The following is a 25,006-nucleotide window of genomic DNA, read 5'->3' as shown; positions in this document are numbered from 1 at the left end:
CTGGCCTTAGTGTCAGGAGGCCTAGATTTGAATCTTAGGTCTACCAGTGACTACCAGTGTGATCTGGAGCAGGTTACATAATCCTTCAAACTGTTGAATGTACGTGTTGAATAAAGAATATTGCAAGAATATCGTTGAAGGTTTAAATGAAAACATGAACTATCTGGCACATAGTGAGTACTGCTTTGTAAATATTTCTTTTATAAACAAAATGAACTGTGGGAATTGTAAAAGATCAAGTTTTACATTTCTTTTAAAAAGTTGAAGAAATCTGTAGTAAGTCAATATTTAAGCCAGTGTAATTTAGGGCAGCAGTTTCAGACTGTCCATGAAATCACAATACTTTTATAATAATACTAAGACATTATTTGCCTTTTACACTTTCGTTCTCTCAGGAGTGCAGTTTCCAAAGGCTATATGATATGTGATATCATAACAGACTGAATGCAGAAGCAGTTATAGAATCCAGCTGTTTATTTAGTCCAATATTAAGATTTGCAAAAATGTAAAACAGTGCCACTCTTTTCACTAAATTTTTCTTTTGTTTTGAAAAATTTAGTTTTTTTTTTAATAAATAGCATTATTTATATTAAGATGCTATAGAGTTTATTTTTAAAAGAATTTATTTTAAAATTTCTTTTTAATTTTTATTTTGGCAACTATTGGTAGATATAACCTACGTAAACAAAAGCTCTTTGAAGAGCTCAATAATTTTTAAGTTTATAAAGGTATCTTGAGATCAAAAAGTTTAAGAACTGCAATATTGGCAGAAAGTGCCATGTTGTCCATAGGAAGAAATCCCAATTGACTAATTTGTTGAAGATAGTTGAGTGAACCTTTGCTTATTTAAATATTTAAGTGGACTTGGGCTTATTTAAGTGGACTTGGAATAACTTTCAAGAATCTTTAAAATTGGCCTAACAAAAATATATACACACACAGAAAAGTGAAATGAGTTGTTAGAAGATTTATGTAGAAGTAGAAAATTAATAAAGAAGAGTCTTTTGAATGAAGAAATATTGTCAGTCCGATTTACACATTGACAAGATGATTTAGAAGAATTACAATCAAGTGGAAAGATCACTGAACTAGGAGTAATAAGGCCTGTTTTGTGTTCTGTTCCTGGTTCCTTGATTCAGTAAATGTATTTTTGAGTAACCGAGCTTTTCAGTGTTTTGAACTTTCATTTCTTCAAACAAAGAATGGTAATGATTCCCTCTCTACCTTTTATTTATTTAACAAACATTTATTGATTAGCTAATAATATACTAGGCTCTGTTCTTAGTTATTACAGATATAGTGATAAAATATGCAAGGTCCCTGCCTCACAAACATAACAGTTTAATGAGAGAGGCTGGAGTAAACAAGTAAACAAATATATAAGTATTTATAAATTGTGATAGGTACTATGAAGGGATCAAATAGTGTGGAATGAAAGAGGAAAATGCTATAGACCTACGTATGTTGGACCGACAAGGAAGGCTTCTCTGAGATGAGATGTATGAGAAGGAGCAGAGGGAATAGCTTTCAGCAAAGAGAATTGTATCTGCAGAGGCCCTGAGGTGTGCCTAAAATGGTAGACATGAGGGATGGTAGAACAAAATGAGGCTAGAGAAGTAGGCAAGGTCTAGGTCATGCAGGGCCTTCCTCACATTACAGGCCATGGAAAGAGGCGTGCAGTTTAGATGTGTGAAGGGCTCAAATGTATTCAAGCTGAGATCTGTAAGGGATTATTTGGCTAGACTAGGACATTAGCAAATACAGCATAAATACATTGAGAGATGGTCATGATGGAGAATGAGCATCATTTTTCACAACCATCCCTACTTGACGTTCTTAGGGACAGATTAATGATTTAGGAGTGATTTTAATTTAGTGTTAAAATGCTTAGGTTTTTACTAATTTTTTTTTATTAGGTTCTTTTATTTACTCAAATATAACTAAATTCATATCAGGTTTTTCTACTAATTACATCTGTTTATTTTAGTGCTCTTCTTTTCAATGAAGTAAAATATATTACCACTCTGGAAGACTTTCAGAATATAGAAAATGCTCTGAAAGGAAAAGCAAACATTGCATTTTCATATGTAAGAGCCATTGGAACACCAGGTATTTATTAACTTTGACTTTAATTTTGCTATGCATTTGTACGTATGTGATTATATAAAAAAAAATAATGATTTCGACCACAATCTTAATATTTTAAAATAAATTTACAGTATCTTTACTATTATATTTCCTCTTTTTAAATGGGCAGCATTGCATAATGGTTGAACAAAAACTCTGGAGCCAGACTTCCTAGATTACACTCCCTGCTCCATTAATTACTTATAGTGTGACTTTGGACAACTTACTTAACCTATTTCCTAGTCACTAACATGGTGAAAATAACCTTTTAGTGTTATTGGTAGGACCAAATGACTTTGAATAATTAAAATGGTTTCTGGGATACAGTAAGTACTTTGCAAGTTCACTGTAACTTTTTATTTTCTTATAGTCTTCATGGTACATGGTATAGTAGTTTATAGTATTTAGTAAATGTTGTTGACTCAGTGGCTTTCTTTTTAAATATTTTGATATTTTCTGTTTATGACATTTTTTTAATTTTTAAAACATTGATTTCAACAGCATCCCCTTGAGCATTAATATCTAATTTTGTCATGAAGTCTATAAACATTTTATGAACAAATTATAGTTGTGCTTTTATTTGTTTATAGTTATAACTTGGCTATGTGAGTATAAAACAATAAATACATTTTAAAAATTATAGATGCTCTATGAAGGAACATTACTTATTGGAAATCTCAGTTTTTATAAACATAAACCTTGATGGCTGCATAACCTACCACTAACTTAATACGCTTGTGAAATAATATTCCTTTTCAGGAACCTTAGATTATTATATTTTGTCCAGGTTATTGTATTATATTATTGTGTAATTATAATCAAGATGAGAGGAATGAGCGATAGAGGGCTTACACCGGCATATGAAACAGAACCCCCAGACTTATATTAATGGGATCGATCTGACCTCTATGTTTGGAATAAACTGGAAAGAGTAATGGTAAAATAAAGGAGAAAATTAGGAAGTTGTTGCAATAATACAGGCAAGAGATGATGATAAGTGGCTTGGACCAGTGTGTTAGTGATAGACATGTCAATAACTTTAAAAAAATCTGGCAGTATTTTGGATGTAGAACTTACTGAATTTGCTGGTATATTGGATGTGCAGTGAAAGAAAAATAGAAACAAGGGCGAGTCTGGAGTGTTGGCCTGAGCTACTTGAAAGTTGAACTTGCTTATAACTAAGATAGGGGAGACTAGAAATAAACAGTTTGGCGAGGAAGCTCTGGAATTCACTTTTGAACATACAACTTGCCAAATATCCGCTAGATATCCAAGTAGAGTTATCTGTAAGGTAGTTGGATATTACTAATCTTCATTTTATGGTAGAACTACAGACTAGGGATCTAAATTTGTGAGATAAAACTAGGAGACCAGAGAGATATGAAGGAGTGAGACTAAATGGGAAGAAGACTGAATTCATACTTGAACATTTTTGGATCAGCAAGGTAGAGAGGAACCGGTCAAGGTGACAGAAGGTATAGCCTATGTGGTAGGAATGTCCTGCAAGCCAATTAGGACAGGGTTTTAAGGAAGAGATAGGAACAATTGTGTCAAATGATGCTGAAAAGCTGATTAAGATAAGAACTGCCAGGTGGTCACTATGCTAGCAATGTGGAAGTTATTGGTGAAGTTGACAAGCGCAGTTTCTAGAGTGGCAGGGGTAAGTGCCTGATAGGGATATAAAAGAGAATATACAGTAAGTCGAAGACTGAATATAGAACTTCATTTGAGAAGTTTTGCTACTAAGGGAAAGAGAAAAATGGGTGAAGAGTTTTTTAAGAAGCATATTTGTATGTTGATGAGAATGATCCAGTAGAAATAGGAAAATGCATCATGTATGAAAAAGAAGGGAGAATTACTGCAACAAGATCTTTGAGTTAGTGGAGAGGGGGTGGTTCTTTTCTGGGAGCACAGCAAGTTCATATATGGTAATAGGAGAGAAGACAGAATATGGGCATTAATTTAGGTAAGTGAGTAGATACAGTGCTGGGAACTAGTGGAAATTGTTTTGGTTTTGTTTTGTTTTTTTAACAGGTTATATTTTCTCTATTAAATAGAAATAAAGTTATCAGGTAGTTTGAGGAGAGGGTAGAAAAAATAGTTGTTTAGGAGTCCTGGAAACAAAGAGTGGTTGCTAGGCAGCTATAATAGTTGTCAGTAATGTAAAGTGAGACCATTAGCCTGGTGATGCTAGCAGGCTTTTCGTTTTTTTCCCCTTTAGCCATATATACTTTTGTGGGTATAAGTACAGAATAGGTAGAATTTGATTTAACGTGGATTGTGTTTTAGCCAAATGGTCAGGGGAGTGATAATAAAAATTGACCATGGAATTTAAGTTGGATTAAGAGGAAAGAGGGGACCTGAGAGGGGTGACTGACAGTGAAAAATAAGAGGATCGTAGGTCCTGGAAAGTTAGTTATGTACTAGGCAGAGTGACCTTGTTAGATAGGAGTGTGTATGTGTCTATTTGAGTAGGATGATGCTGGACATTTTGATTCTAGAAGAGCTTGCAGTAGTTGGTACTTACAAGGCCTGCAATGAGATCATAGCAGTGAGTGGTTAAGATAGGGTTGAAGAGAGTCATTGGCATCCATAGAGAAGGCCAAGGACTGAGAGCCTAAGGTTTAGAAAGAATCATCTATGGGGATAATAAAAATTACCAAGGATTATATATGACAGAAATAGTATTGGAAAAAGTGACAGTGTAACAAAAACTAAAATCTTTGTGTAATGAGAGGGAGTGACCTTGGCTGGGGTGGTAGGAGACTCCAACAAGGCAGAGTGGTGAGTGAAGGAATCTGGTAATATGTAACATAAGTGGTAGGTTAAGTGGGTAGGTTAAGGGGAAGATAACTGCCAGGAAATGACAGTGAGAAGAAAAGGGAAAATAAAATATGAAAAGGAGAGAATCTTCAAAGAAGCACTTTCAGAAAATTTTCCAGAACTGAAGAATTTGGGCTTCCAGACTGAAAGGCTTCATTGTGTCCCAGCATCATAAATGACTATAGAGCCACACCAAAGCGTCTCATTTTGAAATTTCAGAATATTGGAAACAAATATTATTCTGAAATCTTCCAGAAGGAAAAAATGAGTTTGCAGTTAAAGGATCAAGAATCAGAATGGTGTTGGACTTCTCAGTTGCAGCTCCGGAAACTGAAGAAAATGAACAATGCTTCCAAAATTCTCAGGAGAAATGACTTGAACCTTGAATTCTATACTCAGACAACTACAGCTAGTTATGAAAGTAGAATTAAGACACTTCTAGAAGTGGGAGGTTGCAAAAATGTGTATTTCATATATCCTGTCATAGGAAGGTGCTAGAGAATGGGAGCAAGGGAGCAAATCAATTTAAAAAATATGCATATCAACTATAGAAATGATCCCTGAAAGTATCATTTATATGTGGGATATAAACCTAAAAACAACAAACAAACAGAGACTCATAGACAATAGACTAGTGGTTATATCAGAGGGTCGGGGGGAGGGGAGAGGTAGATGGGGTACAAGTCAAATATGTAGTGACAGAAATCTAACTATAGCATTCAACACACAACACTATATATATACACACACACACACACATATATGTACACACACGCGCGCGCGCACACACACACACACACATACACACACACCCCTTAAGGTTGAATTGTAAAATATATATATATATATGTAACAGGCCAAAGGATCAAACATATGAGAGAATTAGAGATCCTTTGGATGATGAAGTGAGTTCTTAGGATGAAAGTTGTGTAGCATACCAAGTAGCAATGGTATGTGTGGTACATTTCTGCAGAAATGTCTCCAAGAAGAGGGAATCAATAGTATACCTGATATATTTGAAATATTAAGAGGGTTAGACAACTGTAAGAGTTTAGGAGTAAATTAGGAAGAAATCTACACAAAAATAGATAGGTATGACTATAGTGAATAAAAAGTTTGAAAAAGAAAAAGTGTTCATTTTATACTGCATGGCTCATTTGTAAATAGTATTTACTGAGCCATAATGATGTAAGTACTGACTGTTGATCTAGTAAAAATTAGAACTATATTGGGAAAGTTGAGGGAATAGAAATGTATACATTTGTGGAGTGGGGTTTTGGAAAAGAGAGCCACTTTATATCATCTTCCAAAGTGGAAGGTCAGTAGGTAATACTAACACTTAAAAAACTTAGGAAATGAGTGTAAGACTATCATTTAAAGACTTGGAGATAATTAACCAAAGAAACGGTGAAAGAGTTGAAAGTTTTCCCTTGAAATTGGATATGGGGCAGAAGAACTATTGTTTTTCTTATTGTAAAATGATTTGTCTCTTTAAACTATATTTAAGAATAAGTTTGATTAAAAAGTAACTAAACCAGAAAGAATATGAGAGATATACATATATAAAATATAGCATGACAATTGTATGGTGGCTTCATATTCTCTTCCCTCTCACTAGGAAGAAACTATCACTGATTTTTCATGTTCTATTCTTAGGTAAAACTAATTTTCTACTCCCTCTTAATTCTTCTCTTACCTCGAATAGACTTTTCATAACTTCTTTAACTGCCTGCATTTTCACAACTGGGATTTCTACAAAGGATTTTTCTTTAAATACAATAAAGCATAAATAGGTGTAGGAGAGTATTCAGAATAGAAGTTTATGCAGAGTCACACAAACTAACTCTTCTTTCCCAACTCCCTTATGTCTTCTTCAGAGCACAGGGCAATCATGGAAGCTGCTTTCGTATATGGGACCACATACCAATTTGTCTTAACCACAGAAATTGCCCTTTTGAGAAGTATTGGGTATGTATAAGAGGCATATGTCAACAATTTTAAGTTCACTTCACATTACTTATTCAACATTTCCATTATACTCGCACAGCATGGACTTGTCTAAGAGAAATCAAAAGCAGATGTGAACAAATAAACCTGAAAACCTGAAATCCCCTTCATTACTATCATCTGTACTGCAGTCTGAAAATGAATTTAAATATGCAGAATTGATATTAGACTAAGATGAATGAAGACAATATGGATAAGCCACAGATGTGATCGTATGAGTGGCCAAGTGTATTTTAGGAATAGATCTCCCACAGTGATGAGATAGGTGATAAAATAACAGCTTTCATAATTAAGCTCCAGAAATTCTAGAGTTCTGTAAGTTACTTTTTCATAATAATCTTAAATATATATAGGTACAGTTTTTGAACAAAATATATTAGATGTTTCTTTTCTTATTTACTTCTAGCTTACAGTTTTAGGTAGAAGCCTTCTTTTGACTATTGTCTAGGCAACTGAGGGTTAAAGCTTTTCTTTACTTTAGTCTTATAGACTGGAGCCCCAATAAATAACTAGTGCATTTTAAAGACTTTAAGTTTGGGTTTAAAATGTTCTTCAGGAACTTTAACCCAAAGCAAGGCAAAATGGCGATTGTGTGACATTTTTATACTATGCAAGAGATTTTATGAGTCCTCTTGCCAACCTCTCAGAAAATGACTATTTGATATACCACACACAATTAATTAAATACCAGACATTTTACAACTCTGTAAATTTGGAGGTTAGTGCATAGAAAACTGATAAAGTGCAATGATTTTTGGGGGGGTTGGGGGTGGGGGGAGAATGCGTAGCAGAAAATAAAGTTCCTGTAAAAAGAAATTATGTTTTCATTGCTCTGTATGACAGCCAGCATTCCTTTTCCATTAATCTCTTTTTATTGAACTATCCGCTGGTTCCCTCATTAATGAGTTAAATAAAACTTTGATGCATGTTTGCTGTTCATGCAAGAATTTTAATGTTTTTAACAATTTGAGAGTTATGCTGACAGTACTGTAAAGATTTACTGAGTCTAAAATTGTAAGCTAGAAGTTGTTGCTGAGTCTCAAGATACAATAAGCACACATTTAGCCACTACTTTGCTACTCCCAACTGCCAATTTCCCATCTTGGAATCAGGGAGGCCTTGTTATTCCCCATCCCATGGTAATTTAGTGGGGACCTCACAGTCTCTCTGAAGGTTAGTTGTTTATGCTTTTTCTTTATTTTTCAGGTAATGAATAATTGCAAATAACAGTGACATGCTTAAAACACAAAGGGTGCTTATTTATTGGCAGAGTATATGTAGGTCCTATCATTTACCTTACAAATGCTGTTCAGCAAGATATACTGTGTGTGTGTGTATTTTTTTACCTATGACCAAACACAGTAATGTTCTGGAAGACTTTTTTCTCCATTTTTAAAATGGAAATTAAAGAGTGTGTATAGTTACCCCATTTTTCATATACTTTTGAGTTTATGATGTATCAGAGATGTTTGAATTCTCATTTATTCATTGATAACAACATGGTGAGGGTTCATACCGGAACCTGACGTGACAAGGAAAGACTGTGGATTCAAAATATAGTAGTCCGTGACATTACTTCTGCATGAAGTAGTTGGCTATGACTTTGGGTTGTCTCCTAATGGGGGAGAAGTGAATGTATTTTTTTTTTCATTCATGTGTTCATTCTTTAATTTAATAAGTATTTACTGAATGCCTTCTAGGTGCTAGGCACTATTCCAGTTGCTGGGGCTATAACATTGGATGAGACTAGTATATTAATTGCTATATAATGTTTGGCCTAAGTATGTTTGAACCTATATGTCAGTTAAGAAGGATGTATATTGACAGGTAGTAAAAGAAGTAGCATGCCATGCAGGCACCGGTACTTTCTGCAACCTCCCAAAATTTCCTTCTTAAAGAATCTGTGTGTAGGCAAAGAAGGGTGTTACCTTCATCCCATATATATCCAGTCAGTTAAATCGGGCAGCCACCTGACCTAGGGACATTGGCTTACCTGAGCAAATGATATTCCCTCTCCTAAGAACTTAAAATTGGGCATAGAAAAACTATTATACAGTGTTGTGGCTCTCTTGCTCACAGGAATGTTTTGCCCATGTAGAAGTAAAGCAGAGGGAGTTGTCTTTACATAGAATTGGGAGCTGAAAAGTGTTAATGGCAAAATGAAGTTCTTGCACTCTTGCTGTTCAGATCTCTACATTTACTCTCTGATCCAATTACTTGAATTTTATTTGTAGTCTCTGAGGTACTCTTCTAAACTTCCAGTATTTTCCCCCAATCCCTCTTTTTTGTGTCTGTTATCTATAATCAAATGATTCCTGATTAACTTTGCAACATTATTTTATTATTTCAGAGGTTATGGTATGAGTTTCAACATCAGCTGGGTCTTTCTGCTCTCAACACTTTCCTTTCAACAATATGTGACTACTTAGGGTCCCTCTCAAAGAGTTTTATACTTTCTGCCTTGGCTATATTATTTCTTTTGTCTGAAATACCCATTTGTCTTATCTTCTTGGAGAAGTCTTTCTCTCCCTTACTATTTTTAATCTCCATGGTGATCTTCCTGAACCCTTTCTTTCCTTCTCCTCTCAACTTGAGGCAGAATGAAATATTTGTTTCTCATACCACTTTGTATATTATAGCATTTATAAACTACATTTTAAATGTTTCACTAAATATATCTCCTCTAGTCTAAGCCCCTCATGTATCTGAATTGTTTTATTCAACTTAGTCTTTTGTATTTTAGCACAGGGCCTAACACACACAGTAGGTATTAAATAAATCTTTGATGATTTATTGAATCATTGACTCATTAGATATTACTTTATAATTAAATTTGAAATTGGTGAACCTTAGAGCTCAATTTAAATGTGTCAAGAATTAAAATAACATTTTAAAAATAAAAAATTGCAGTATTTTGCCAAATCCTACTAAGGCCATCTGGAGGTTTTTTTAAAATGCTATTTTAATTTTGGTAAATCTTACTCACTATAAGTTTATCTTTGAATTCTCATGTTGAAGGGAATGCCAAAACTGAAATTATAAGCCATATTTACTGAGTTTTGTAATATTTCAGATACAAACTCACAAACTCCCACAAAGTGTCACATGGTTTCTATCTTAAGGCATGTTTTGGCTGAAGTTTATTTAAAACAGATTTGGGTTTAAATTAAACCTAGAAGATTTGTGTTACAAAGCCTTATTTAGCATAGCTCTAGAAAAATCATATTTGAAGGTAATCTTATTGTCCTCAAGGTGACAGCCTTTTATTTTTAAAAAAAATTATGTACACCTGCCTATAACCTAATTTAGAAGCTACCATATGAAAGAATCCAGGGGAAAAATTGCTTATACAACTCACATGGTTTGTTAAAAATATTAAGGTTAATTTTCATTAATATTCTATATCTTTTTTTTTTTTTTGCCTAGCCCATTTTCTTTTAATGTTATACTCTTCCAGGCTTTTACTAAAACAGCAATTTGAAAGACAAAGAGATTTATTGTTTTGTCTTTCTGGATGGTATAAGGATCACACATTGGACTTCAAGTGGGTCTGTCTCTAATTTTTAATTTGCAGCATGGAGGATATAGAAAACGCACATCTCTACTTTTTTCATTGTAAACCAGTGTTGGATTTGACCCAGCAATGTAGAAGAACACTAATGGGACAGCCTTTGACTACATTGAACATTTATCGATTTATTAAGTCAGTGGAAGCACCACTGCTGGTATGTGTCTTATTTTAGATAACTCATACATTAAATTTATTAAGTTTTGATTCACAGATATGTATGTTACTTAGATGAGCTATATGTTTTCCCTTTTCCTTGGATATATGTCTTTAATTTAGGAGGATTTAGAAATAGTTACTTATTCAAGGTAGAATGGAAGGTAGACTTCATAAAATGATACTTTAATGTCTTGAAGTGCCATTATTATATTGAAACTCAAATATAGTCTTGTGTAGTGAAAGTATTCTGTGGTTGTTATAATGAACTGTGGTCACTGTAAGATTACAGAGACCACATCATGGTCAAGAAAAGGCCTCTTCTATGAATATTTCCATTACTATTTTAGAAGTTGATGAATATTGGAACTATACCATTTCCAGTGCTCCATTTTCCTTAGTATGAGCCCAGAAGAGTTTTATAGACTCAACAGGTGATGGTGATCAGCACACTTTTCTTTCTGAAAGTCTGAAGGGTTGTCCTGTGCATGTGTAAAATCTTCAGTAGGCCTTTTCATTCGGTACATCCTTTTAAAATAAAAATAGTACATGCGTATTATAAATAATTTAACCAGTGCAGCAAAGTATGAAGAAAAAATATTTTAAAGCTACCTAATCCCATCACTCGGAAATGAAATGTTAGATAACATGACCCAGTCATCTCTGCGCCTATAAAAATACAAATAGAGAGATGGATGGATTAATGGACATATCATATTGCATGTGCTATTTTATAGTAAGAAGCATTATATTTAATCTTATTTGATTTAATAGAAGAAAAAAACTGATGTGAAACCAGAGGGATTATGGAACTTTTGATAAAACATTTCATTAGAGGGCTCTTAGGAAATATTGTCTTAAGTGTTAAAAATGATTTTGAAAACATTAAGAAACTAAAATCATTATTTTGAAAAAACTACATGTTTCCATTTTAGATGGTATTGATTTAACCCTTGCTGTGAAAGATGAGAAAATTAACTTCATACCTTTATTTTCATCTCAGCTTCTCTTATCCTGCTGATTTTGGTCAGTTTTGTGTTATTTTTACATTGTTAAGGTTTACAATGTTTATATTGTGTTCTGTAACCATAATTCCAACTTTTTTTTTTAAGCCTTGCTTTTCTACATTTAAATAGATTTAGAGCTCACCAGCCCCAATTCTACTGGCTTTATTCCTAAATTCTTTGAGTCAGTTTTTGTTTGTTTTGATTTGGGCTTCAAACAATTTTTTAAAAAGGCAGTATTTTTGTCTTTTTCCTTTCCTTTCAGATGGAAGAAGGGCATTTCTCTTATTCCCACAGGGAGAATACCCTATGAATTTATTTCGATCTCTCATTTCAGCATAGAGCCCTGAGAGAGAGAGAACAATTCACTCGACAGTTCTTTACCATTTCTTTCCAGCCTCATTTCCTTTTCTTCCAATATTGAGATTATTAAGAATTTTCAGGATTTTGTCTACTTACCAGTACTGTTTTTGCCTTTGGGGGCAGGATTAGGACTAATCCCTAGCTTTACTAAAAACCTTCTGTTTTTCTCTTTGGCTCTAACATTCTGGTTTGAAGTTATGTACCTTTTTTAAAACTTCTGGTCATGAATTTTCTTTTGCTGCTTTTAAAAAGTATTTTTTGTTTGTTTGTTTTTGTTTTTTGTTTTTTCTTAGATATACTTTGCTTTACTTACAGAAATTATGTAATATTTTGAAATTAAAAAATGAGAACTTTTGGGACTTCATAATGACTTGGGATTTAATGAAGTGTGGCTGGCAAAAAATCAAGGACACCATTTATATTGTCATTTTTGTGAATGGCAGCCCCTGAAACATACATTTTATAAACAACAATGGGAATGGTGCTTCCTTGAATTGTGCAATGGTAGTGTTTACCCAAAAAGAAGATTTGACAATCAGATTCCCTCCTGAAGGGCGGTTTGTTTCAACACTCACACAAAATGATGCATAAGCACATCAGTGTCTCAGCATCTTATTTGTTGGAACTCTTTTTTTCCAAGACAGCTATGGATGGAACTGGGATATAGGTTTCAGGCAGAGGTTCCAGAAGCATGGGGTAGACACTGGGATAGGTAAGAATGGCCAGTAGCACAGCGCCAAGAAAAGTGTGAAAGGCAAACTTGAAGATCAACACCCTGTTGGAGAATAAGCTAATTATCTAAACCTTGGTGTTTGCCTAGAAAGGCTTGGCCGTCCAGGGTGCACAGAATAGTGGACTGACTCAAGGTTCCTCAGGGTGACTCAAGATGCCCCGAGAAGGACCTCCCAGTCGTCTGCTGGAGGACAAGATTCTGGCTGTTAGCGTTCTGGAAACTGAGTGGGGAGGACACTGAGAAGTGTCTCAGCATTGGGCTACCTAGTCTCCCTGCTTTTAGTATGATATTTACACTCTCAGCTGTTCTTGAAGTGTCCCCCACATTTCTCCTGGTACAGGAGAGGGGCAGTTGCCTCTGCAAATGGAGTTGGTTATCTAGGGATCTAACTGCTTCTCCAAAGCTTTTAGATTATTTCTCTCCCAGTTCCAGAGATACCAGGCACTGACAATTCCTGAGCAATTTTAGGATTCTTCAGTTATAATTAAATCGTTTCTTAGCTTTCCCTCTCATGGCTTAGAGTTTTGCTCTGTAGAGTCAGTTATTCTGTTCTCCAGCCTCCAAAATTTTGCTGCCTTTTCTCTTTTTGTTTCTTCACAGATGTATGTTTATCTCTTTTAAAAAATCTTACTGCTATAGTTTTCCTGGAATATTTGGGGGAAGTGAAGTTAGATGTGTGTATTCAAACTGCATCTTAACTCAGATTCCTCATTGTTCTGTAATGTGTCATTGTGTGTTAAATTCTTATATGAAAGAATGTATTCCTTAGTTCTATTTCATTTGAAATATATATCTCATTTATCAGTACCACACTGTTTTATTTATTTTTCTTTATAAAATGCTCATTCCTTATGGTTATAATTTTGTGTTTAATTTCTTATAAAATGTATTAGTTTTATAATGCTTTATCTGTATAGGCACATTAGGAGCATTAAACTGAGAAAATTATGAGACCATTTCTGTTAATGTTGGATTTATTTCACATACTTGTTTTTTAACTCATGATTTTATTAATAAGAATTAGCAGAGTTTAAATCCAAATGTTGAAACATTATTATCACACAGTAAAGACATTTTTTTCTTTTTTTCAATGGAGACGGAAGTTGCTGAGGATCCTCAACAGGTTTCAACTATTCACCTTCAACTCGGATTACCACTGGTTTTTATTGTTAGTCAACAAGCTACATATGAAGCTGATAGAAGAACTGCAGAATGGGTTGCTTGGCGTCTCCTTGGAAAAGCAGGAGTTCTACTCTTGTTAAGGTATCATAAACATGAAATATTCACTATGTTTAGCAAACACTAATATTTTTCTCATTTTTAAATACAGTAGTCTATTCACTTGTAAATAAATTCCGCTCTTTAATAGATTCTAATATTAGAACAAGTTGCTTAGCTAAAATCTATACATTAATTATTAGCTTGATTAGAATTTAGACCTTTGAGCTTTGCTAAATGAAATCGTAATTAAGCTATAGAGTAGAAAATCTAGTCTGCATTTATGTGTAAAATTTCTGACTCACTAAATTGTAAATTTTTTTCATAAAAATTTTTTAGTATAGGAACTTATAGTTCTATTTTAGATTGACATCCTAGATGACTGTTATTCAAATTAGCAACATAACACATTTATTTCCATTTTGAAAAAAAGGGACTCTTTGGAAGTGGACATTCCTCAGCAAGCTAATGTGGTCTTCAAACGAGAAGAGGTTAGTTGTTTTGTGTATTGGTCTGCGATGTCTGCTCATTTAAGGAAAATACATTTAGTCCTAAAGTAATACATGCTTATCATAGAAAAATTCTGTAAATTGCCACTATGCAAAGATAATTGCTATTAATGTTTTGGTATGTGCTTTTTTTTCCCCATTTGTTAGTCTTTTTTCCATATTCATAAATATATGTATATTATGAAAATTAGGATCATGCTATATATATCTTTTCACCTTAAATTATATTTAATTACTTTTTATTCTGCTTTGATGCCTGCCTCTTTGTATACTGTTTTGAATATCACTGATTCTGCTAGCTGAATTTTTGAAAGTGAAATTTGTCAGACAATGGGAATTTTTCAGACTTTTAAAATAAATCGTCAAATTGCCTACCTTCCAGAAAGGTTATACTTTTACTGGAAGGGTTTGGAATTCCCTGTTTCTCATACATCTTTGCCAATACTGAGTACTAATCTTTTTTTTTTTTTCAATCTTTTCTATAGACAGAAAACGTTCTTGTTTTTAATTGGCATGCCTTTGATTACTAGTGAGATTGAACTTTTGAAGGTTTTTTGGCCATTTATATTTCCTTTGTAAATTTCTGTTGATATCACTATTTTCCTTAAATAGCTCTTAATTTTTCTAATTATTAAGAACATTTAATTCTGAACATCTTCTAAATATATACATATGCTAAAAAATTGATTGATATATCTACAAACTGCCAGTTTAAACTTAAATTCTATTGCTTAAGTCTATGGCAGGAATACCGGGTTAAGAGTCAGAAGACTTGGATTTTGTACCTCTGTTTCTGGGACCAGATAAATAAATTAACATCTCCAAACTCAGTTTTCTCATTTGTGAAATAGTCCTACAACTTCCTCTTCTAACTTACAAGAAAATTTGACGACCAAATAGGAAAATGCTTGGAAAACTGCAGTATTTTCAGATATGTATAGTATAGAGCTAGTGTGCTCTGCTTTTTGGCCAGGTAATTGAAAGAATACTTTCTGAAGGTTTTTTTTTTTTCTTTTTTACTAGTAGATAAGGTCCTTAAACGAAAAATTATAATATTTTTTATTTGGAATTAGGTTTATAGAAGAATTAAAGTTAATGCTGGTTTCCCAGTTTAGATGTCTCAATTGTTGAAGTACAACTAATTTTATCTAGTGTAAGGTAAGATAGGTTATATCTTAGCTGTCTGTGCAAAGGTGTTTTCTGTTAAGGATAGGGTAGGCTTTTCTTTATTGAATTCAGTGCAAATCCTTTCTTACTTATTCATCAGGGCAATAATGTTGATCCTGGGATTGTATATTCATCCTTTCTTCTTTTCTTATACGTCTCCAGACATAGGGTTTGAGGCTCCCTTAAAGGACTAGTACTGGTTGCACAGATAGTATTGTATATTTATATTAGTATATCACAAACCTTATATAGTAAAATTATAAAATATTTTTATTAGTAATGTATTACTTGCTTAGTTATTTTTGTCCTATGGCAGTGATTAGCAATATAATGTTGAGTTTATGCTATAGAATCTTATTGCCTGGTTCAAATTCTGCTTTATATTTATATAGCTCTTGACTTTTTTCCCATTGTAAAGTAAAGATAATTATATTTACTTTAAAGAGTTGTTGGTCAGTATAGTAAAAGAAATAATGTAAAGTGCTTACATTGTACAGGGCCCACCACATTATAGGTGCTCGATAATATTAACCAATATCCATTTATTCATTCAGTAAGTGTCTGTTATGTACCTGCTTTGTTCCAGGCACAGTTATAGGCTTTGAGGATATAACAATGAGCTGAACCAAGGTTTTGCCCTTATGGAGCTAATATGCTAGTTGCAGAAGACAAATAGAAAACAAGTATAGCAAGAATGTCAGATAGTATTAAGGGCAATGGAAAAGAAATGTTAAGGTTAGAGAATAGTGATAGAAGATCTCATCGACTCACTGATAAGCGACAATAAGCAAAGGAATGAGCATGTGGCTATATGGGGAGAGAGGATTCTAGATAGAGAGCACAAGTGAAGAGGCCCTGAGCAGAGGAGTGGGCTTTTGTTTATTAGCATAATATCATGAAGAATAGTGTTAATATCTAGGATCTTTCATAGTATCTGAATTTTTAAAAGCCGTTTTTCTTTCTTTCTTAAATGTTTTATTATGAAAAAAGAAAACCATACTGAAAAGTAGAAATAAAAATAGAATAAACAACTGTATACCTACTACCTAGATTTGATAAGTAACATATTGTCATATATGCTTCATTTATAATTTTTTCTGAAACATTGCAAAGAATGTTGCAGGTAGGACATTTTATTCATACTTAGCATGAATCTCTAAAAATGATTAATTCTCTTATATATACTATCTCATTATCATATTTAACAAAACTAATAATCTTTAATACCATAGCCTAATCTCATAGCAAGTCCATATTCAAATTTTTTCATACTACAGTTATTATCTACAGATAGTTTTTGGCAACCAAAATTCTGTCAGAAGTTCTAATTGCATTTGGGATGTTTCTTATTTGTCAGTATCTTAGCTCTTCCTTCCCACTTTTCTCCATGACAGTGACTTTTTGGATGATCGGGGCCACTTTTTCTATATTCTAGGTTTGCCTATTTCTTTTTGTCATTGTCTGCTTTGTTCCTCTGTTCCCTTATATTTCTAAAAACTGGGTTAGATTTATTATTGCTTAGCTTCCTTAAACAATTTGGGTAAAAATAATGCATGCGCTGGCTTCTTTATGTTCCATCTTATCCTAAAGTGCATAATGTCTGTTTTTCTCACTTAATGATGCTACATTTGATCACTGAGTTAAAGTAGAGATAGCCAATTATCTCCATCATAAGATGCATTTCTCCCTTTTTAATTAGCAAATAAACTGGAGGTAGAATTGCAATTAAAATTATGAGATACTCACCCACCAAAATGGCTAAAATTTTAAAAAATAGCAGTACCAAGTGTTAACAAGGATGTAGAGTTATAAGAACTTTCAGATTCTGCTGTTAAGAGTGAAAATTGGTATAATGAAAATTGGAAAAGTATTTGGCAGTGCTTATTAAAGTTGAAACTATGTATGTCATAAGACCCAGCAATTTCATTCCTAAATATTGCCCAACAGAAGTACGTCTATATGTGCATCAAAAGACAGCTACAATAATGTTCATAACATATGTCCATGAGCAAGTGTGTGGATAAACAAATATATAAACACTAGTATATTCGTATAATGAATACACCTACAGGATTGAAAATGAATAAACTGCTTTTATATGTAACAGCTTGGATTGACTTCAGAAATAATGTTGAGCAAATGAAGCAGTCACAAAAAGAGTACAAAGAATATAGTTCTATTATATACATTTAAAAATTGGCAAAATTTATAGGTGGTGATAAAAATCAGGGTAATAATTACCTTTGGGGGAGGGTAATGACAAACAGGAAAGAAGATGGGCTTTGGGTAATGTTCTATCTCATAATCTGTGTGGTAGTGACATAAGTTTATCTACTTTGTAAAAACTTATATATAACTATGTACTTAAACATTGTGTTCTTTCCTGTTTGAATGTTAGACTTCAATAAAAAATTTACCACAGTAATTTTAATGTATATTTGGAATAAATTTAGTTTGACTGATTTTGATTCTTCTTTTAATTCCATTACTTTCTACAGGAGTAAAAGATTGCTCGCTTAGAATATAATAAAAATATGAAGATATGTGCTATCAAAAAAGAGACACTTAAAGCTCTTTTATAGATTTATTGTAATTTATAGTTACAGTCAGGGATAATTTGCTAAAATACTCTATTGGCCTAAAATTTCATGTTTTAAAAAAATGCGATAGCCAGCTATTAATGAAAGAAAGATTATTTTAGTGGAATAATCTCAGTTGGAATAGAATTTGCTGTTTTTAAAATTTCTGGGGGTAGATAGTGTTTTTATGTTCATAGCTAAACAGGTGGTTGAACTTTTTTAGTGAGATTATTTTAGATGAAGTATTATTTTGAATATTTCTGTGGAATAGTCAAAACAATTTTGATTGGCTCTGTTTGCAATAAAATTGTGTACTTTCATTTTTTATTGAGGTAAAACTTAACTGCTATATACGTGAAATACTTTAGACTTAAGTATAATGTAATAGTGACAAGAAGCAAGTGAGACTTTCAATTCCTCCTTTTTGGCCATCTTTTTATATAAAGTATGCTTTGGATACTTTTCATACTAACCATGGAGTTAATTTCCTCTTTTTGTTTTATTTAATTTTAAAATCGAAGTCAAAAGGAAGTGGACAACCAGGGGAGGGAGGGAGCAATTGAGGGGATTGTTTTATGAACATTATAAATGTCTAACCAAGTACTGAATACTTGAAACTATTTTAAATTAAAAAATTGATTTCAAAAAATGTTTAGTTTCATTTTAGTGTCAAACAAATAAAACATTTTTATGTAAAATTTCTTCATTATATTTTAGTTACTTTTTAAATGTATTTCTAGGGAATGCCAGTGGAATTTTTGGTGTTTCATGATATCGATTTAATAATATCCCATGTGGAAAATAATGTGTACATTGAGGAAGTAGAAGAAGATGAAGATGATGACATGGAAGGTCCAGATATGGGTAATATGTTTTGTGATGATAACCTTCCCCTATTCCTGCCCAGCACTCATAAGGTCAGTGAAATTTCAATGAATTAACTTTTTCATAGAATGTATTCACATTCAAAATTATGAGGAAACCTGAAAAAGTTTATTTTGAATCACATTTTATCAAGTTGATTAGGTGAAAAGATGTAAGGATGCTGTAATTTGTTTAGTGTGATACCTTTCAATGTTACATCTCAGGCTTCTAGCTTTCCACATCTGTGTCTTTATCTTCCAAATCGGTTCTTTCAGCTCTGTCGGCCTACTCCATGTTTAAGAATGACCCAGGAACCATAACATATTTACATATTTTACTTTTATTATTATTAGGAATTGAAATTCTAACAAATATTGTTATATTTGTAGTTGTAGATTAATCTGATTGTTAACATTATCGGAATAAATTTCAATAACATTCAAATGCTTTTTAACATGTTTTTCTTTTTATTGTCATTGCTTATATTTTTAAAGTATTCTATAGTTTTCAAGGCTATTTCTCCACACATTATTTACTTTTTTATCCTCTGAGTTAGCTGATGTCATCTTGATTTTGTAGATGAAGAATCTTTGATTTAGCAGTTACACAAGTGGCATGTTCTAGATCCTAGATTAGAAATGAAGCATTCTGACTCGAAATCTTATTTATGATCCTGACCATTCCTGATACTTCTTTCATAACATCGGTCCCTATTCTGTAATTGCTCATTTACTTTTCTCTCTTCTCCACTAGTCTGTAATACCTCTAAGGGATTAGGTCTTCTCTGTTCTTGTATCCCATTTGGTACGTATTAAATATTTTATATAGTGCTATTATCATGAATCCCAAGAAGGAAGGAATTTGCCTATTTTTTATGAGGTTCGTCATCATTACGATCAAAATCTGTATTATAAATGTAGTAAGGGCTGTGAGCTTTAGCTGTTACCAGTGACCAGTTTCATGGTTCGAGGTATGTTGCAGTCCTTTTCTGATATGCAGAGGTTAGAATTGCTCGTGGTTTAAGCCATAAATGTCATCATTACAGAGAGAGACCTGTGTTCTGTGTCCTTGGTCGCTCCTATCATGTCTCATATGTTCCAACCTTTAGAGTCAGGGAAACTGCCCAGTGTCAGTTTAGTAAGATTTCTGTCCTCAGTGGGAGTTGCCTATTTCAAGATTTCCTGTTTTTACACCCTCCATTGCTTCCCAATTCTCTGGCCTTAGTTTGCCCTTTCGCACTGCCTTTTCTGATTCTACCAGCCTAATTCTAGTATTTCTTTTACAATGCTATCTTGTTTTTTGTTTTGTTGTGATTTTTTTTTTGGGGGGGGGGATGTCCTTAATTTCCTATGTCTGTAATGCATATTGGCTCATAGTATTTTGTGATGTATCTATTTGCATAATTAACCTCTCCCCCATTTCATTCCAATTTATGTAGGAAAAACAGATAAGGGTTAGAAAAGAGTTTGTTACCATGTTAAGAGTGGAACACAAGGGAAAATGACTTCAAAGGAAATGGGCACAAGATGAATTAGAATAAACTTGGCCAAGTTCTGCAAAAGGACAATATGAAAAAATAAACATGTATGGCTTAAAAAAGAATCTGTATACATAGATGGATTGGTGAAAGGTATACTTAGGAGTGAGTAAATTTACAAATGAGGGTAGCGTATTAAGAAAGAATAAAAAAAGGAACAAGATAAGAGAAGAAAGGATGGACTGGGAAATTAGAAAGGGCTGGCAGGAAAATGAAAAAAAAATACAGTAACTAAGAAAATAAGCCTTTATTAGTTTGGGTATTGAAGCACTTTAGTATCATGGAATATGGTATTTAAAAGTACGTCAAATTTAATGTAGTGCAATTCTTATGTTTTACAGATTTGAACACTGGGGCCCAGAGAGTTACGTGATTGACTAGCGCATTACACAGTTGAGAATTGCTGAGATGTACCGACATTCAGATCTAGTATTTTATTTTATAGAATTAGAAATCATATGCAAAATAATACTTTAGTTGTCCGAGTGTACTGTCTTCCTCCCTTTCTTTTTACTATGTTATTATGGGCAATCACGAACTTACCATAAAGTAGACAAGATAGAACAAATCTGGTATCCATTACCTGGCCCCACCCAACAGCCATCATTCTATGGCTATCCTGTTGCAGTTACTGCCACTCCTTATTATTTTGCACCAAATACAAAATATTTAATTTTATCCATTAATATTTCTGCGTTTCAGATATAAGAATTCTCCTTTTAAAATTGACATAATTATTGCTATTACTACATCTAAGAAATTTACCAATAATCTTTAGCACCCTCAGATATACAGGCAGTATTTGCACTTGGCAATTGTCGTGCTCTTTCATGACGCTGTGCCTTTGCACATGCTGTTCCTTTTGTTCTGTATGCCTCCACTGCCAGCCTTTCCTTCCTACGTTTTATTTTCTTTAATATTCAGCTAGTGTCAACTCTTCTAGGAAGCTTTGTCTCTCTAATCAAGTTAGATGCCCCTTCATTGTTACCATAAAATCTGTACAAAATTCCAGCAAAATACTTACAAATTCAAATGTGTTTTTTTACCACATACTTGGATGGGCGGGTAGGTGGATAGATGGATGAATGGATGAGTTGGTTGGTTGCTCAATCTGTCTATCTAAATTAAGCTCTTTCACATCTCTTTGGTCTCAGAATCTGCATGTTATTGTTTTTGCCCAAGACATTCTTTTCTTGATTCTCTACCTGTAAAACTTTGGATCTCCCAATCTAATTCTCTCTGTTACAATCTATCACTGTATCCTTTTCCTTTCTTAAACTGATGATAATTTATAATTATATATTTATTCAGTGGCCAGGTTATTGTCTGACCTTTCTATAGATAGGAGCACCATATGGTCAGGGACTATGTCTGCTTTGTTTACTACCATCCTTAGTGTCTATCACAGTGCTTGTCATATATCGGAAGCTAAATAAACTCTGTCAAATATGTATGGTAGAACCTTTTTGGATTATAAATTAACATTTTATTAGAAACAAAACAGACATTATTTCTAGACAAGTTAAATGCTCCTGGACTTGACTAAAACATCACAGTTTCTGAGTCAGGAACCATCCCAGAGTCATTTAGGACAGGAAGCCAGGGCAACCAGAAGGTTTCTAAGTATCATGCATTTTAACTAATAAAATAGTATGAATTCAGAGTTTTTATAAAATACCAAATTTTCACGTGCTCACCTGGGAAAAGAGCTTAAATAGTTTAATTATACATTTATATAGTTTCTTTTCAAACATTTTAGAAATTCAAGATGATGAAGTAGCAGAAACTGTTTACAGAGACAGGAAGAGACAGTTACCTTTGGAACTCGCAGTGGAGCTAACAGAAGAGACATTTAATGCGACAGTAACAGCTTCTGACAGCATAGTGCTTTTCTATGCTGGTTGTGAGTATGAGCCTTTAGTGGAAACACTTACGTATTACGACATTTAAAGTAGGCAAATTTTATTTTTGCATTCTGAATATTGCACGTTGTAAAATGACATAGCTTTCATATGCACATAATGAATCACTTATAGCTGATTCTGGAGTCGTAAAACTGATTATATATATCTTACCTACAAATTGAAGGTTAGTGATTAAACAAGATATTCAGTTTATTAATTTAGAAAAATTATTGTGGTTCAAGATAATGATTTTTAATATATTGACAGTTCTTATAGATTTAGGAACAATACAAGAAGTATATTGCTTTTATCTTGAAATAATAGCCCTTCCACTGTATTTCTTGCAATATGAATATAGAAAATTAGTTGCATTTGGAACCCTCTTAAATGTTTGGAACAATATTGAGTACTGTCTTCTAGAATAATACTGATTAAGACATAACAATTTTGGAAAACCCCATAAATCTGTATGTTTGTTATGTATAAGTATGGGTGCTTTGGAGATTACATGTTGTAATACCTGTTGAATTTTTAATTTTCATGTAGGGCAAGCAGTATCCATGGCATTTCTGCAGTCCTATATCGATTTGGCAATTAAATTGAAAGGTATTGTACTGAGGTGTGCATGGTTATTTTCCTGATTCTGAGCTGCAGCTATTTGTAAAACTGGGTCATGCTAAAGATGAAGAAAACCACATAAAATTTCAAGTTATTATGTTTTTCTCTCCAAGGTTAAGTTAATGAACCATGAGTTTCAAAAATGCTTAGAAGCATTCATTTCAATCATCTTCATGGAACTGTCTTTAGTAGAACATTGAAAGTCATGTATTGAGTACTTGTGGCCACACAGTTAATCTATAACCTTTATGGATGAATTCAACAAACATTTATTGAGTGCCTACTCTGTGCCAGTTACTATTAAATATTATTAAATAAACACTAATTACAAATAAACATTTGGCAGACAAGATTCATTCTTACAGTTTAAAGAGCCAGGATCTCAGTGTTCTTAAAAGCTATATAGTTAGTTTCTCATGGACTAGGATATTTCGAAATAGCTAGGATCTTTTTATTTTAACTATTCTATGAAACCTGATCTAGTGATAAGCAAATAAGAACCCAAGGAATGGACTTTAACTCAAAATGTGTGTGCCACCATCCTAGCAAAGACATAGGGAGAAGTAGGGAGGCCTGTTAGTAAGAGAGAGATAATGATGGATTAGGATAATGTTTTATAATCATTCGAATAAGACAATGTATTATGCTTTGTATCTGAAATAAAATTTCTACCCACTTTTTTTTCTTTTTCTTTTTCTTTTTCTTTTTTTTTTTGGTAAATAGAAGCAATTATAGTCAAATAGGCTTGTTCTTGGATACTCTAGGAATGTATCCACTATTTAGTTTTGGGGGCACTGGTTTATAGGCTCGCTCATTATTTAGTAAGTTCCTAATGGGTAGGTCTTGTGCCTTATACATAGTTCACTAGACTTGACATGTTGCCATACTTTTAATAAGTGTTGAATTATTGGTTTTTAATAATTGTTGAATAAATGAATAGTAGAGTTTTGTAAATTTTATTATATGTAATAGATAATATGTATTGGTGTACAACTTATTTATATATTGGAGACTTTGGTGAACTCAAGAAATTGATTCCAGTCAATGCTGAATTTAACATGTTCTATAGTAATAAAAACAGCAGAAGTTTTGACAATCATTTTTGAACCATTTCTCCAATAGTCATTTCTCAATAACATTTAATTCAACTTTTGATTATTTCATTACCTAAGTGAAGAGGTGATTAAGTGTTTAGATACTGGGATTCCTAATTTTTTTTTTTTTAAGCAAATTCTGTTCCCTTTCAGGCTATTCTTTGGAATCTCTGAATAGATTTAAGTTTCATCTTTTAGGCTCTCCAATCTTATTGGAAAATTATTAGAAGAAAGGAAAAATGGGGAGTGAAATATAAACTAAAATGAAATAGTAATTGGCTGATGTCCCTGAATAATAGAATTATCCCCCCAACCTATTTGGTTAGTTACCAAATGAAAATGGAAAAAGATTTCCTTACTTTCTTCTCTATTAATGACCAAATAGAGAGAGACTACCTGACCCCTCAGTGCAAGGATTCTGAGTTATATGTGTTTGTAGAATAAGAAAGCAGATTACCAACCCACGATTTCATTTCCCTTTTCACCTAATATGTTCTTTATGAGTAACAGTTCTTTTAGTCATTAGATAAACAGAGTTTTGGAAGCTCAGGGGGCTTAATGTTGAAATGCATAATATAGGTAACTATAGTTTTGTGTCTATGTTGAAGGCCAAGCTATAACTTTGTAAATTAGGACAATATTGTAATAGTTTGGGCATTTAGTCCTATAACCTTTCACATTGACTTCTTGGTAAAAGTCACTTGTCATCTTTTAGTCCAAGATGATGAAGAATAT

The 25,006-nt window shown here is 33.0% G+C and overlaps 1 protein-coding gene across 3 annotated transcripts in view; it reads left to right on the top strand.

Annotated features, from left to right (window-relative positions):
- The window catches only part of TXNDC16 (thioredoxin domain containing 16), a 77,081-nt gene that overhangs the window by 18,118 nt on the left and 33,957 nt on the right, over positions 1 to 25,006 (top strand). For all 3 annotated transcript variants that reach the window (XM_016120811.2, XM_016120810.2, XM_016120812.2), the window contains 8 exons: positions 1,988 to 2,109; positions 6,828 to 6,918; positions 10,532 to 10,682; positions 13,878 to 14,044; positions 14,433 to 14,490; positions 18,995 to 19,118; positions 22,415 to 22,558; positions 23,106 to 23,165. In XM_016120811.2, the coding sequence (XP_015976297.1) occupies positions 1,988 to 2,109; positions 6,828 to 6,918; positions 10,532 to 10,682; positions 13,878 to 14,044; positions 14,433 to 14,490; positions 18,995 to 19,118; positions 22,415 to 22,558; positions 23,106 to 23,165 (917 nt within the window). The remainder of the gene's footprint in view (positions 1 to 1,987; positions 2,110 to 6,827; positions 6,919 to 10,531; positions 10,683 to 13,877; positions 14,045 to 14,432; positions 14,491 to 18,994; positions 19,119 to 22,414; positions 22,559 to 23,105; positions 23,166 to 25,006) is intronic.

This window comes from Rousettus aegyptiacus, unplaced genomic scaffold (genome assembly GCF_014176215.1).
Source record: "Rousettus aegyptiacus isolate mRouAeg1 unplaced genomic scaffold, mRouAeg1.p scaffold_m13_p_3, whole genome shotgun sequence".
Lineage (NCBI taxonomy): Eukaryota > Metazoa > Chordata > Mammalia > Chiroptera > Pteropodidae > Rousettus > Rousettus aegyptiacus.
Note: the sequence above shows the minus strand (reverse complement) of the source record. Positions and strands in the feature narration are given on the sequence as shown.